Genomic DNA, 16,210 nt, shown 5'->3' with positions numbered 1-16,210 from the left:
AGGTATGAAATGATTTAAACCTTTACAATATATACCCAATATGTTAACTGTTAGGTATGAAATGATTTAAACCTTTACAATATATACCCAATATGTTAACTGTTAGGTATGAAATGAAGGTAGTGTAATCAATGTCTTTTGGGAAATAGAAGAGTAGGATCCATTACAAATATAACTCACTCTTGATGAAGTACAGTATGTCACTGTATACACACACACTACTTCTAACCAGTGCCACTGTGTATTGGTAGGCTGCTACTAGGCTATAATTTGGACATTGTATCTTATTGCTGCTCAAAATACTAGACAAGCAATCGGGCCTCAAATTCACAACGGAGGGTTTTGAAAGTAAGCGCAAAAGAAAGTGATGTACAATACAGTACTATTAATTATTGATGCTGTAGTGTAAAGTCATTCTTAAAACTGTTGTTTGTGATTTCAAAGATGTCTAAGATTCAAGTCAGGGGTGATTTAAACACATCTAGACATACATTCATCCCATTTGCAATACGTGCATTTATGAATGAATATTCTCTGGTCTGTTTTTAATGTATAAGAAAGCTTAATGCAAAGCTCAAACATGATATATTTGGCATGTATTAACTATTTGACAAAAAACCACAACACAATAACAAAGAAAAGTCTCCTATATCAGTCTAGTGTTAGAAAACAAAGATCCATATTAACAAAAACCACACATGACACTTGATTAATCGTCATGCGGGGCTCTCCAGACCCCTAGGTGACACTGAGACATAGGCAACACAAAACGCCCCCCCCCCCTCTAAATCCCGCTCAATGTGGCGGAGCGTGGGCGAGGGGTGCAAGGAGGGCACCATTCCCCACGGAGGCACGCTGTGCAGCCTATCGGCCGGACACCGGACCTGGAAAAAACCCATCTGCCTGAGGAAGGCGGCGTTCACACAATACACTAACATTTTTGGAACTGTGGGCGTTAAAAAGAGTACTTAAAAAGGGATTCCTTTTCCCCCCTGCAAGGGGAGAGGGGATAGGGAGGGAACACCGTTCCTAAACTTCTCAATAGTCAAATCCTCTCTCTCTCTTCTCTCTTTCTTCTCATTCTCTTCTCTCTATCTTCTATCTCCTCTCGCTCTTCTAACTCCTCTCTTTCTTCTCTCCTCTATATCTCCCCTCTCTCTCTCTCTCTTCTCTCTTTCTTCTCCCTCTCTTCTCTCCTCTCTCTGTTCTCTCTTTCATCTCTCTATTCTGTCTCTCGTGTCACTCTCCTCTCTCTCTTCTTCTCTCTCTCTTCTCTCCTCTCTCTCTCTGTTCTCTCTTTCTTCTGTCTCTCCTCTCTCTTCTCTCTCTCCTATTATCTCTCCTCTCTCTCTTCTCTCTCTATTTTCTATCTTCTCTCTCTCTTCTTTCTCTAACTTCTCTCTGTCTTCTATCTCCTCTCTTCCATCTCCTCTCTCTCTTCCCTCCTATCTCTCTCCTCTCTCTTCTCTTTCTCTTCTCTCTTCTCTCTCTATTCTCTGTCTCTCCTCTCTTTCTCTAATCTTTCTTCTCTCTCTCTCTTCTCTCCTTTCTCTTCTCTCTCTCTCATCTCTCTTTCTCTCTTGTCTGTCTCTCCTCTTCTCTCCCCCTCTCTCTTTCTCTTCTCTCTCTTCTCTCCACTCTCTCTCTACTCTTTCTTCTCTCTCTCTCTCTCTTCTCTTTCTCTCCTCTCTCTTGTCTGTTTCTTCTCTCCTCTCTCTTCTCTCTCTCTCATCTCTCCCTTCTCTCTTTCTCTCTTGTCTGTCTCTCCTCTTCTCTCCCCCTCTCTCCTCTCTCTCTCTCTCTTTCTCTTCTCTCTTCTCTCTCCTCTCTTCTCTCCCTCATCTTCTCTCCAATCTCTCTTCTCTCCTCTCTCCTCTCTCTCTTCTCTCTTCTCATCTTATTTAAGTATGTCTATCATGTTCAATTCCACTCTCTCTCCTCTCTCTCTCTTCTCTCTCCTCTCTCTTGTCTGTCTCTTCTCTCTTTTATCTCCTCTCTCTTCTCTCTCTCTATCTTCTCTCCAATCTCACTCTTCTCTCTCTCTTCTCTCCTCTCTCCTCTCTCCTCTCTCGTCTCTCCTCTCTCTCTTCTCTCTTCTCGTCTTATTTAAGTAGGTCTATCATGTTCAATTGGACAAGTGTTAAAGTTGTTGCTGGTGTTATAGACAATATAAAAAAGCCTATGGACAATTTTTTTGTGTCTCCTACATTGTCATATTGGGTATAGAAAATGACATACATTAGCCTACAGTGGCATATGTGGAAAGTTTCCAGTCTCTTAAGGATTACTATCTTCGGAAACAAATATGCCAACAACTCCTAGGGAGTATGATGTCATTAGGAACATGTCAGACACATTTTGCATATTAAGACCAAAGATCATCTCCATTATCAGGAGACAGTGTCCCCTGAGACAGAATAGCAATTAGCTCTACTTGCGTGAGGAGCAGTCTCATTACCTGTGTGTCATAGTGGACGTGCAGGGCTTTAGACAGTGTTTAAAGGGCTTCCCCTTGTTTTATCACTATCTACCACAGCCCTTGGATCAACAACCCTGTCACATGTAAGCCTACAGACATCAGCCAGGTGTCATTTACACCAACGGAGGGCAGCTTGCTGAGAAGAGAGGAAGGGGTTGCTGTCCCAAGATGATCCCTTCAATACAGTGGGGTCTTGAGTAGGTGGAGAGATATGTCATAAATATTTTCAGTCTATACATGTGGGCAACCCATAACTCAAGATTCACAAATGATTAATAGCTTATCTAATGAACCTCATATACACAGGCTACAAACAGGCCAACTTTAAATGGACAACTCTAGATGGACAACTCATGGCACTACATATATAGTGCACAAATCATTTATAAACAGTCACACTACATAAAGGGTGTTATAGGCTAAAGAATATTCCTTCTAAAGTATCCTGAAGCACATGCCTAATTTAGGGTTTATGAAGGCTTCATAAATGTGTTGTTTACCTATACAGATTTTTCAAAAATATGTACGTAGATATAGCACTTCGATCAATTCAAGTTTACATTTTTGCAAAATGTTAGCCCAGACTATAAAAGGATATAGAACAACAAATTAATATACTTAATTAACCAACTGATCCAACTTTCCTAAGGAAAGCTCCACTCTAAAGCACAGTGCCAAACCTCCCCCGGGAAGTCGCTCGTCTCGTATGCTTCTGTGTGGGCTTCTTCCTTGGCACGACCCGATATTTCATGAACACCAATTTAGCGGATGTATTCCATATAAGTAAAAAGAGGGTGTCGTCTATTAAACCGGATAAATCCATTTTTGGTGAAGTGTTACTGGAATTCCTGCAGGCTTTTGGCAGCAAGCCGATTATTATATTGATAATAAAATAGGCCATACATGTGTTAATATTTACTCAACTTAAACAGGCTAACAACAACGACGCAAAAATAAAAGTAATTTTGGTTATGTATTTTTTAAATTCATTGACAAGTGTTCTTTGATGTCGTCATCAAGCCTGAGACCCAACCCTAGCCCAACCTTTTCCCTTTTTAACCACCAAGTCCTTGTATGGTCAGTGACGTTACGGGACATTCAGAGACTCCCTTTAAATGCATATTACAATATTGCATCCCCATAATATAACGAGATGAGATGATATTTAGCGTAGGGAACATATAGCGTAGGGGACACTATATGATATGGCAGAGAATACAGCATTAGAGCGTTTTTACCATGACAGCTGAAGGTTATATATTGTGTGCTTAAAGGTGCGTAAAGGCTTGAAGCGCACTGTCTTGTCAAAAAAATGACAGCTAAAACTATTGACAAAGTTTGTGTAACCACCAGTAGTTTTATACAAGACATTCAAGAGGTAATCTATTCAATGGAAGAGGAAATATCCGCATCATTGCCAGAGACGGGAACTGGGTTAAAAGTTGAATCATATTGGAAACAGCACGGCCAATTGGGTGAAACCGAGGGGGGTAAGAATACATTTAATATATTTTTGTTAAATATTAATTTATATTTTGCGGTTATGGCCAATTGAAAAGAAGCCATATGTCCTCATCAACTTTACAAAAATGTAGGATTAAAATGCATTATTAGTCATATTTGAGATTATCCTAAATTGAGGATAATCCATATTATTGGTCAATATTAATCAAGTAGATGGTCTGCTATGGTAAATCAATGTATTTTTTCTAAATCGTTATGTGACTTGAAACCTCCTGCATACCCATTACAAAACCACAAAGTGGTGCGCAACCGCGCGAAAAACAAAAAGCGTTATAGTAAAAACCCTTGCGTAAAAGCAATAATCAACGTTTTTTTGACACATAACTAACATTTATTTTTCTTTGCTTCGCAGGTGATTGTTTTAATGAAGAAAAGGGCACCCTCGAGTTGATTTACCACGGCAACTTTACGCAGCCACCGAGCACTCAGGCTGTGGCATACACGGGGAAGTTCTCGATCAATTCTAGAGGTTTAGGAGGATACTGGAATCCCGGGGGTGCCATTAACGTAGCTAGTGCTGACATAAGGGTGGCAGCTTCGTCCCCGGTGCCCGCCTTGCCCTCGCCTGAACCACCAAACTTTTACGCAGGAACTGTGAGCTGCACCATGGCGCAGAGTCAACACGATATAAACCACATGTATGCTACGCCGTCTTACTCTTGTACCGGGGAAATATACCAGGATCAATCAACCTACCTGGCAACGTCAACCTGCCCCATGTCTTATCCACAGCCGTCGTACTCATCCTATACATCACCAAAGTCGACAGTGGACAGCGCACTCTTAAACATCATGCCTGACTACAGCGGGTTCTTCCAGCCAAACTGCCAACGAGACATCCAGGCATTTCCTGACAGGAAAGCGTTACCATATTCACTGGACTCTCTGAGGGTTCCACCACCTCTGACACCTCTGAACACAATAAGGAATTTTACGCTTGGAGGACCTGCGACAGAGGGCCCTTGTCCACAAAATCCCTACAACACTCCGAACTTACCCCTGAGGCCAATATTGAGACCGAGAAAGTATCCAAATCTCCCAAGCAAAACGCCTGTCCATGAGCGACCATACCCTTGCCCAGCAGAGAGCTGCGATAGGAGGTTCTCGCGGTCGGACGAGCTGAGCAGACACGTCCGGATCCACACAGGGCACAAACCCTTCCAGTGTCGGATCTGCATGCGCAGTTTCAGTCGCAGCGACCACCTCACTACGCACATCCGGACACACACTGGAGAAAAACCCTTCTCCTGCGACCACTGTGGAAGAAAGTTTGCCAGGAGTGATGAAAGAAGGAGACACACGAAAATCCACTTAAGACAGAAAGAGAAAAAGTCATCATAATGACCCAGGCAGAATGGTTTTTAACATTCAGATAAATGATGTTTCCCTGCAGCACCAATTAATTAAATAATATCCAAATCAAACATTCACACTGAATTTAGCAGACTATGGTTAATTAAGGTGACTAATGCATTTGGATATATGGTGCAGAATGAATAACAACATAAACGGACAGAGCTATCACATTTATATTAGGTATAGAATACATTTTTCATAACGTAACTGTAAATGTGCACCAACACAAGTGCTCAGTATAGAAAGTGTTTCAATAGAGTAGGTGGGGAAATAGTCACAGAGATGCTGAATAGGGGGTATCAGCCAGCAAGTAGCCTCACTTTTGCCAGTGTTGAGAGACTTCCCACAATAGATGAGATCATGATGGGTATTCCTGCATTATAGCTGGGAAAGGAGTGTCATGACCAATATCACAGAGCTGAGTGGTCTGGCCAGGGGCGTGTATGTTCTGTATATTACCCACATCCAGTTTTGAGAGTGTGTGTGGGGGGGGGGGGGGGGGGGGGGGTTAGAGTCCCATGTGTGTAAAAACTGGAAGCCCTGTACTGTCAAGAGAGACAATTAAGAACTGAACTGCTTAAGTTTGCTTTTCTTTTTAAAATCTCCTGTTACTTGTTGGATGAAGATGAAAGTCAAATCTGTGTAAGATCATTACAGAAAGTAACTAAGGGGAAATATGTTAATTTTACATGTGTCATTTTACGTGTTTTTACACACTGAGCATTGTTCTTTAACTGACTTGATGCTTCTTGCAATAAATGTAGAATATGTTAGATAACTGCTTGTTTGTGTTTGTTCATTGTTTCACAAATGTATTCTTAAACCTAATCCAAATGAAATAACTGGGCAAAGGACATGGTTTATTATTTAAACAACAATGAAATCCATTTTGTATTGTAGAATGTTGTTTTTTTTGGTCTTATTTTGGTCATTTGAAAGTAGACTATAAGCTACTGTCAAGGTTTATGCTGTAAAAACTCCAACTGTACAGTGACCTACTAGTCACATTGTCCTTCTGAGGTAATACCCAGTATGTCCACAAGAGGCCCCTAGGTCACAAGCAATGAATTCAATAGTGCTCTCCTAAAAGCACAGCACATTGAGCCAAGCTCCCAAAATGATGAAGCAAGCAAGGTTATTATGGGATTTAAGTTTAATTAGGGAAGCTCAATTAATGAAGCAATTTATAAGATGGTCATTCAGTAATCCATGTCCCATGGGATTAACTCAAATAATGTAGTTTGATCCAATCAAAACATGCTTAGAGCAAATCATGGCTTTAGACATTTTAATGTGCTTGAACACCACCATTTAGCCATTTAGTTTTAATCCACCTTTATGTTTTTATTTTGAGTAATGTGTATGGTTTCAGTTCATTTCAAGACATGGAATGCTCATCAAAAATTGAAATACATTAGCGCTGATGTGCAAAGATCACAATTTATCAACTGCTTAAGTACTTTCATTACAGGCAGAATGCATAGTCCAATTTAGGAATCGTGCTTTTAGTTCACAAGACATGTTTTCCCATTACACAGCACTGTGACACATCCCATTCCATAATCCATCATTGTAGGAATCATGATCGTCATACATTTACATATTGTTTTGACATGGTCCTGAGAATCAATGGTTCACAAATCAATTCAGCGTTCATAGCTAGTGCGCTTCAGATCTTCACTTCAGGGCCGGGGTATGGTTCACCACCACACCAGAATTCAGAAGGTTGGGATACTTCCATCAGCCAAACTTCTTTTTGACCGTCAGCCTTTTTGTCCTCAGAATCCGGGGCAGACTGCAGAACTTTGTAATAATGACAGTCTCTCCCGTCGTCTGGATCATATGGGGGTGCCAAAATATCGAGGAAAGCGGTAGGCCCATCGACTGCATCGATTTGGTGAAGGTTGTTTCGGTCAGGGGTCAAGATACACGGTCCGCTTTCTTCTGTAAACTCCCCGACCGACCCAAGTATCGACCTCCTCAGCGCACCTCTCTGAAAAGGTAGCAGTGGAGGGTTGAATTGCGTGTCACTGGCCACGCTAGATGATTTGTCCAACCTGTCAAAACAGGTGATCCTAACCTTGCCATACATAACTTTCAACATTCCGTACATTCCCGGGTGGTCGTGCAAGGGGATGGAAGCACCACTTTTTAGCAGAAACACCCCCATGCTGAATTCGTCTGTCTCGCATATGTGCATGTATGTGACCGGGGGGTTGTGTGGCAAAGGCGTAGAAGCGCTGTCAACTTTCCTTGGAGGGATCTTCAGATCCGCAGCTCTGATTTCGGTCATGAGGCTTTGGAGTTTACATTGATTACCCAAAAACGTTTTATCACCGAATGAAGATGGGTTTCTAAAAGTTACAAGCGCCTGTCTAGCAATTTTCTGTACGATGGAGGTCATGTTGTCTCGAAGCATGATCGCTAACTAGCCCGTGAAGCGCTGTCCTGTAATTCTACACAAGTCTCGCGCTTGCTAGCTATAGCAGCAGGCTAGGGCTCCAAGCACAGCTGTCGATGATTCTGCCTGCCTCTCTCTCCTTGATAATGATTGATTAAACCCAGTGAAATATATATTCCAACTTCACATTCAAATAAAAAATAAATAAAGCAGAAGGTCTAATACAATTTTAAGTGAGGGGTACACTGCCTGGCACAACAGCAAATGTATCTCCCATCACACCATTCATGGATATCTTTCACACACGTCCGCAAAGAAAACGCTTCGTACGTAACGCGGAGCATCATGGGAAACGTGGTTTAATAATGGACTATTAGTATTTATCTTCCCCCAAAACACATAATTATTAGATTAAAAAATGATCCATATGAAATGAGTATGCTATTTTTTATGATACTGTTTTCAATTACACGTCTTAAATAATATATAATTGTGAGAGATAATACTATTACTTAATTATGTACTACATTAACCAAATACCATTCCTCACCTCATTAAAGGGGAACAGCAGTGAGGTTGTTGACCTTTCTACATGAGTTGACTGATTCTGGACCATACAGAGAGCAGCAGTGCCAGCAGTTTAGTATGAGTACGCCTACCATATAAGGCCTACCATATAAGACTAAACTCGTTTATTATTCCATCAATGGAAAAAGCTGAGCAGCATTAGACTTTGAAAGAATGGTAGAATTTCCTCTGGGAAATAAGAGGGTCTATTAATCTCACCCAGCAGCAAGCCCAATGTAGGTTACGACAACCGAATTGCCTTTTAACAATTTGGCCACCCAAATGTATTTTATGAATCATGTGTGACCTGTCATCGAAGCTATTTTGCATGTTATCTAAAAAGAGTGACAGATGGTGGCACATTTGGTCATCGTTCCTCATCGGGTTGTTTTTTGTTCTTTTCCCTCCAGAATTCTTGATATTCAGAGCACGCACACACACGCACCCATGACAGTCAACTTTAAATTCTAAAAATAGGATACACTCATGTGTAGGAAATGAAACAAACGCCCCCGTCCATTCCCTTGTTCCTCTTCTTCTTGGCTCCCAGATCAGCATATTCCAGCAACAGATCATTTTATGCATAACCTAACCACATTATAAATGGGTTTTGCACCCTTGATTGAATAGGTTGATACTCTATTTGAGGTTCGTGTGAGCTATCAACTCGATGGAAGCAGGTGGAAACTCTGGAGAGCTAAATTTAAAGCAACGCTTAGCAAGAAGCATAGCTAAAGCAAGAGGACACTGTCATGCCTCCTTGCTTCCATTGTGGTGTTTCTGTCCAAACAAAATAAGCACGAATTATATCTGCAAGAAGCTGTTTTTTTTGTGGACTTGTTTTGCCAGCAATCCCCACACGCCACTTGTATATTTATCACTGTGTCTTAGAAATTCTGCGAGAGCAGCAGTAGCATCTTTGAAAACAACATCAAGGTTATGCTTCTGGGCCTGCAATGAGCTGTGGAGGACTCCACTTGGCTTGATTTGTTGTGAAACAGCAGTATGGTAATAGGGCATTGTTACAGTTAAATTACATAGGGCTATTTGGGGTTTAATCTTAAACAGATATCCACTGTGCTTTGGCAAGACAAGCCTATTTCCGCAAAAATTCTTCACATCGAATGCTACACTTGGGCAATAAACAGGATTTATGTTTTCCAGAATCACTCTCAAGGTCATGATGGATATAATGTGCTTAGAGCTGTTGGGTCTTTCAAACCAGAGTCAATGTGTGCGCTCCCGACACTCCACTGGGTATTTGCAGGAAGCAGGGCTGTTGTACAGTCTCCACACATGCTATCTTATCCCTAAGGATGAATAAGAAGTGGCTAACTGCTAACTGACACAGTCTTATTAACAACTTCTACTTATAGCCCCAATCTTTGTTAGTGAACAGTTGGTCCCAACTAGAGCAAACATTTGATTTATTCATTTAACCTTTATTTTTGCCAATTCAAGTCAGTTATGAACAAATTCTTATTTTACAATGACGGCCTACCCCGGCCAAACCCTTCCCTAACCCGAACGACGCTGTGCCAATTGTGCGCCACCCTATGGGACTCCCGATCACGGCCGGTTGTGATACAGCCTGGGATCGAACCAGGGGCTGTAGTGACGCCTCTAGCACTGAGATGTAGTGCCTTATACCGCTGCACCAATCGGGAGCCACTTGTCACAACTTCCACCGAAGTCGGTCCCTCTCCTTGTTCGGGCGGCGTTCGGCGGTCGACGTCACCGGCCTTCTAGCCATCACCGATCCACTTTTCATTTCCATTTGTTTTGTCTTTGTTTTACACACCTGGTTTCAATTCCCCAATTATGTGTTCATTATTTAACCCTCTGTTTTCCCCATGGTTTTTGTGCGTAATTGTTTTATGTATGTTCGGTCCGTTATTGTGGGCTCGGTATTACGACATGTTATTGGAATATTTGAGTAAAGTTACTTGTGCTCCTCATGTCTGCTGTCCTGCGCCTGACTCCTCTGCACCAGCTACACCCAGACCACTACACCACTATAAGGTAGAGGGCTTGAGAAGACCGATCAGTTATTATTACACTGACATGGTATTATGACACTGACATGGTATTATGACACTGACATGGTATTAGGACACTGACATGGTATTAGGACACTGACATGGTATTAGGACACTGACATGGTATTATGACACTGACATGGTATTATGACACTGACATGGTATTATGACACTGACATGGTATTATTACACTGACATGGTATTATTACACTGACATGGTATTATGACACTGACATGGTGTTATTACACTGACATGGTATTATTACACTGACATGGTATTATTACACTGACATGGTATTATGACACTGACATGGTATTATTACACTGACATGGTATTATTACACTGACATGGTATTATTACACTGACATGGTATTATGACACTGACATGGTATTATTACACTGACATGGTATTATGACACTGACATGGTGTTATTACACTGACATGGTATTATTACACTGACATGGTATTATTACACTGACATGGTATTATTACACTGACATGGTATTATTACACTGACATGGTATTATTACACTGACATGGTATTATTACACTGACATGGTATTATTACACTGACATAGTATTATTACACTGACATGGTATTATGACACTGACATTGTAACGGCGGCCTTCCCTCTCTTCACTAGAAGAGGGGGTGAAACAGGGATCGGACCAACACGCAGCGTAGCCAGTGCTCAACATGTTTAATTAACAAAAACTACAGTGAACACTAAAAAAATACAAAATAACAAAAGTGGCAAACCGATACAGACCTATCTGGTGCAGAATACAAACACAGAGACAGGAAACAACCACCCACAATCCCCAACACAAAACAAGCCACCTATATATGATTCTCAATCAGGGACAACGATTGACAGCTGTCTCTGATTGAGAACCATATTAGGCTGAACACAGAAACAGACAAACTAGACACACAACATAGAATTCCCACCCAGCTCACGTCCTGACCAACACTAAACAAGCAAAACACATAAGAACTCTGGTCAGGACGTTACAGACATTGTATTATTACACTGACATTGTGTTATTACACTGACATGGTATTATTACACTGACATGGTATTATTACACTGACATTGTGTTATTACACTGACATGGTATTATGACACTGACATTGTATTATTACACTAATATTGTATTATTTCATTGACATGGTATTATTTCATTGACATGGTATTATTACACTGACATGGTATTATTACACTGACATGGTATTTTTACACTGACATTGTATTATTACACTGACATTGCGTTATTACATTGACATGGTATTTTTACACTGACATTGTATTTTTACACTGACATTGTATTTTTACACTGACATTGCGTTATTACATTGACATGGTATTTTTACACTGACATTGTATTTTTACACTGACATTGTATTTTTACACTGACATGGTATTATTACACTGATACTCAGGGCAACATCAGTTGACAACATTGGTTTTCTGTCTCCTTCTGTTACCACACTTTATATGGAACATATCAGTTGTAGATACAATGCCTTCGGAAAGTATTCAGACCCCTTGACTTTTTCCACATTTTGTTATGTTACAGCCTTTTTCTAAAATGTATTAAATAAACAAAACATCTGAGCAATCTTTACACAATACCCCATAATGAAAAAGCGAAAACATGTTTTTTGAAAAAACAAGAATACCTTATTTCCATAAGTATTCAGACCCTTTGCAATGAGACTCAAAATTGATCTCAGGTGCATCCTGTTTCCATTGAATATCTTTGAGATGTTCCTACAACTTGATTGGAGTCCACCTGGGGTAAATTCAATTGATTGGACATGATTTGGAAAGGCACACACCTGTCTATATAAGGTCCCACAGTTGACAGTGCATGTCAGAGCAAAAACCAAGCCATGAGGTCGAAAAAATTGTCCGTAGAGCTCCGAAACAGGACTGTGTCGGGTCCCAGATCTGGGGAAGGGTATCAAAAAATGTCTGCAGCATTGAAGATCCCCAAGAACACAGTGGCTTCCATCATTCTTAAATGGAAGACGTTAGGAACCACCAAGACTCATCCTAGAGCTGGCCGCCCAGCAAAACTGAGCAATCGGGGAAGAAGGGCCTTGGTCAGGGAGGTGACCAAGAACCCGATGGTCACTGACAGAGCTCTAGATTCCTCTGTGGAGATGGGAGAACCTTCCAGAAGGACAATCATCTCTGCAGGACTCCACCAATCAGGCCCTTATGGTAGAGTGGCCAGACAGAAGCCACTCCTCAGTAAAAGGCACATGACAGCCCCCTTGGAGTTTGCCAAAAGGCACCTAAAGACTCTCAGACCATGAGAAACAATATTATCTGGTCTGATGAAACCAAGAGACTAGTCAGGATCGAGGCAAAGATGAATGGAGAAAAGTACAGAGAGATCCTTGATGAAAACCTGCTCCAGAGCGCTCAGGACCTCAGACTGGGGCGAAGGTTCACCTTCCAAAAGGACAACAACCCTAAGCACACAGCCAAGACAACGCAGGAGTGGCTTTGGGACAAGTCTCTGAATGTCCTTGACTGGCCCAGCCAGAGCCCAGACTTGAACCCATCAAACATCTCTGGAGACCTGAAAATAGCTGTGCAGAGAAGAATGGGATTAACTCACCAAATACAGATGTGCCAAGCTTATAGAGTCATACCCAAAAAGACTATGCTGTAATCGCTGCCAAAGGTGCTTCAACAAAGTATTTTTATTTTTATTTATTTTTTATTTCACCTTTATTTAACCAGGTAGGCTAGTTGAGAACAAGTTCTCATTTGCAACTGCGACCTGGCCAAGATAAAGCATAGCAGTGTGAACAGACAACACAGAGTTACACATGGAGTAAACAATAAACAAGTCAATTGTCATGATCGTCTTCTGGATAGACAGTGGACCAAGGCGCAGCGTGTGGAAAAAACATCTTCTTTTATTGAGAAGAGAGAAAGAAAACACAAAATGAACACTAATAAAAAAACGAACAAAACAACAAAACAACAAACGACCGTGAAGCTAAGTAACGTAAGTGCACAGACAAGCAACAAACGTTCAACATAGACAATTACCCACAAACACATGATGCCCATGGCTGCCTTAAATATGGCTCCCAATTAGAGACAATAAACCACAGCTGTCTCTAATTGAGAACCAATCCAGGCAGCCATCGACATACAAACACCTAGACAAGACATAACCCCATTAAACCTACAAACACCCTAGACAATACAAAAACACACCAACTTCCCCATGTCACACCCTGACCTAACTAAAATAATAATGAAAACAAAGATAACTAAGGCCAGGGTGTGACATAACCCCCCCTTAAGGTGCGAACTCCGGGCGCACCAGCATAAAGTCTAGGGGAGGGTCTGGGTGGGCGTCTGTCCACGGTGGCGGCTCTGGCACTGGTCGTGGTCCCCACCCCACCATAGTCACTACCCGCTTTCGTAGCCTCCTCCAAATAGCCACCCTCCACATTAACCCCACTGGATTAAGGGGCAGCACCGGACTAAGGGGCAGCACCGGACTAAGGGGCAGCACCGGACTAAGGGGCAGCACCGGACTAAGGGGCAGCACCGGGATAAGGGGCAGCACCGGGATAAGGGGCAGCACCGGGATAAGGGGCAGCACCGGGATAAGGGGCAGCACCGGGATAAGGGGCAGCACCGGGATAAGGGGCAGCACCGGGATAAGGGGCAGCTCCGGACTGCGGGACGGCAGCTCCGGACTGAGGGACGGATCCTGGCTGGATGGCGGATCCTGGCTGGCTGGCTCTGGCGGATCCTGGCTGGCTGGCGGATCCTGGCTGGCTGGCTCTGGCGGATCCTGGCTGGCTGACGGCTCTGGCGGATCCTGGCTGGATGACGGCTCTGGCGGATCCTGGCTGGATGACTCATGGCTGGCTGACGGATCTGGCTGCTCATGGCTGGCTGACGGATCTGGCTGCTCATGGCTGGCTGACGGATCTGGCTGCTCATGGCTGGCTGACGGATCTGGCTGCTCATGGCTGGCTGACAGATCTGGCTGCTCATGGCTGGCTGACGGATCTGGCTGCTCCTGGCTGGCTGACGGATCTGGCTGCACATGGCTGGCTGATGGATCTGGCTGCTCATGGCTGGCTGACGGATCTGGCTGCTCATGGCTGGCTGACGGATCTGGCTGCTCATGGCTGGCTGACGGCTCTGGCTGATCCTGTCTGGTTGGCGGCTCTGGCTGATCCTGTCTGGTTGGCGTCTCTGGCTGATCCTGTCTGGTTGGCGGCTCTGGCAGATCCTGTCTGGTTGGCGGCTCTGGCAGATCCTGTCTGGTTGGCGGCTCTGGCAGATCCTGTCTGGTTGGCGGCTCTGGCAGATCCTGTCTGGTTGGCGGCTCTGGCAGATCCTGTCTGGTTGGCGGCTCTGGCAGATCCTGTCTGGTTGGCGGCTCTGGCAGATCCTGTCTGGTTGGCGGCTCTGGCAGATCCTGACTGACGAATGGCTCTAGCGGCTCCTGACTGACGAACGACTCTGACGGCTCGGGACAGACGGGCGGCTCTAATGGCTCGGGGCAGACGGATGGCTCAGATGGCGCTGGGTAGACGGATGGCTCAGATGGCGCTGGGTAGACGGATGGCTCAGATGGCGCTGGGTAGACGGATGGCTCAGATGGCGCTGGGTAGACGGATGGCTCAGATGGACCTGGGCAGACAGATGGCTCAGATGGCACTGGGCAGACAGATGGCTCAGATGGCGCTTGGCAGACGGGCAGTTCAGGCCCCGCTGTGCAGACGGCAGACTCTGGCCGGCTGAGGCGCACTGTAGGCCTGGTGCGTGGTGCCAGAACTGGTGTTACCGGGCTGGGGACACGCACCTTCAGGCTAGTGCGGGGAGAAGGAACAGGGCATACTGGACCCTGGAGACGCACATTAGGCCTAGTGCGTGGTGCCGGAACTGGTGGTACCGGGCTGGGGACACGCATCTCAGGGCTAGTGCGGGGAGCAGCAACAGGACGCACAGGACTCTGGGGACACACAGGAGGCTTGGTGCGTGGTGTAGGCACCGGTGGCAAAGGGCTGGAGACACGCACCATAGGGCTAGTGCGTGGAGGAGGCACTGGTGGTACTGGGTCGGGCGGGGAGGTGGCGCCGGAAATACCGGACCGTGCAGGCGTACTGGCTCCCTTGAGCACTGAGCCTGCCCAACTTTACCTGGTTGTATGCTCCCCTTCGCCCGAGCAGTGCAGGGAGGTGGAATAACCCGCACCGGGCTACGTAGGCGAACCGGGGACACCATGCGTAAGGCTGGTGCCATGTAAGCCGGCCCGAGGAGACGCACTGGTGACCAGATGCGTTGGGCCGGCTTCATGACATCCGGCTCAACGCTCAATCTAGCCCGGCAGATATGTGGAGCTGGAATGTACCGAACCGGGCTATGAACGAGTACAGGAGACACCATGCGCTCTACTGCTTAACACGGTGTAGGTGTCTGCCCATACTCTCGCTCTCCACGGTAAGTACAGGGAGTAGGCGCAGGTCTTCTACCTGACTTCGCCACACTCCCTTTAAGGCCTCCCCCAAGACATTTTTGGGTTGTACTCACGGGCTTCCAGCCTTGCTTCCGTGCTGCCTCCTCATATCGCCTCCTCTCGGCTTTAGCTGCCTCCAGCTCTTCACGAGGGAGGCAATATTCTCCCGGTTGTGCCCAAGGCCCCTTACCATCCAGTATCTCCTCCCATGTCCATGAATCCTGTGTAGGTGGGTCCTGTTGTCGCTTGACACGCCGCTTGGTCCTGCATTGGTGGGTAATTCTGTCCCAATCGTCTTCTGGATAGACAGTGGACCAAGGCGCAGCGTGTG

General features: G+C 44.5%; 2 protein-coding genes across 2 annotated transcripts; one reads left to right on the top strand and one right to left on the bottom strand.

Annotated features, from left to right (window-relative positions):
• The first annotated feature begins 3,634 nt into the window (after positions 1-3,634).
• LOC129835963 (early growth response protein 2b-like) lies at positions 3,635-5,835 on the top strand. The gene is made up of 2 exons (XM_055901668.1): positions 3,635-3,969; positions 4,356-5,835. Exons 1-2 carry the CDS (start codon positions 3,792-3,794, stop codon positions 5,342-5,344), a joined length of 1,167 nt encoding a protein of 388 aa, XP_055757643.1. The 5' UTR covers positions 3,635-3,791; the 3' UTR covers positions 5,345-5,835.
• Positions 5,836-6,630: 795 nt separating this feature from the next.
• Positions 6,631-8,081, bottom strand: LOC129836433 (2-aminoethanethiol dioxygenase-like). Its single transcript, XM_055902594.1, has one exon. It carries the CDS (start codon positions 7,776-7,778, stop codon positions 7,029-7,031), a length of 750 nt encoding a protein of 249 aa, XP_055758569.1. The 5' UTR covers positions 7,779-8,081; the 3' UTR covers positions 6,631-7,028.
• Between the last annotated feature and the right edge of the window lie 8,129 nt (positions 8,082-16,210).

Source organism: Salvelinus fontinalis, chromosome 37, assembly GCF_029448725.1.
Source record: "Salvelinus fontinalis isolate EN_2023a chromosome 37, ASM2944872v1, whole genome shotgun sequence".
Taxonomy (NCBI): domain Eukaryota; kingdom Metazoa; phylum Chordata; class Actinopteri; order Salmoniformes; family Salmonidae; genus Salvelinus; species Salvelinus fontinalis.
Note: the sequence above shows the minus strand (reverse complement) of the source record. Positions and strands in the feature narration are given on the sequence as shown.

What these genes read in the sequence shown, in the direction of transcription:
- LOC129835963 (XM_055901668.1), top strand. Translation starts at nt 3,792, where the DNA reads ATGACAGCTAAAACTATTGACAAAGTTTGTGTAACCACCAGTAGTTTT. An exon ending in ATTGGGTGAAACCGAGGGGG is followed by an intron (nt 3,970 to 4,355) that starts GTAAGAATACAT and finishes TTTGCTTCGCAG; the next exon opens with GTGATTGTTTTAATGAAGAA.
- LOC129836433 (XM_055902594.1), bottom strand. Translation starts at nt 7,778, where the DNA reads ATGCTTCGAGACAACATGACCTCCATCGTACAGAAAATTGCTAGACAG.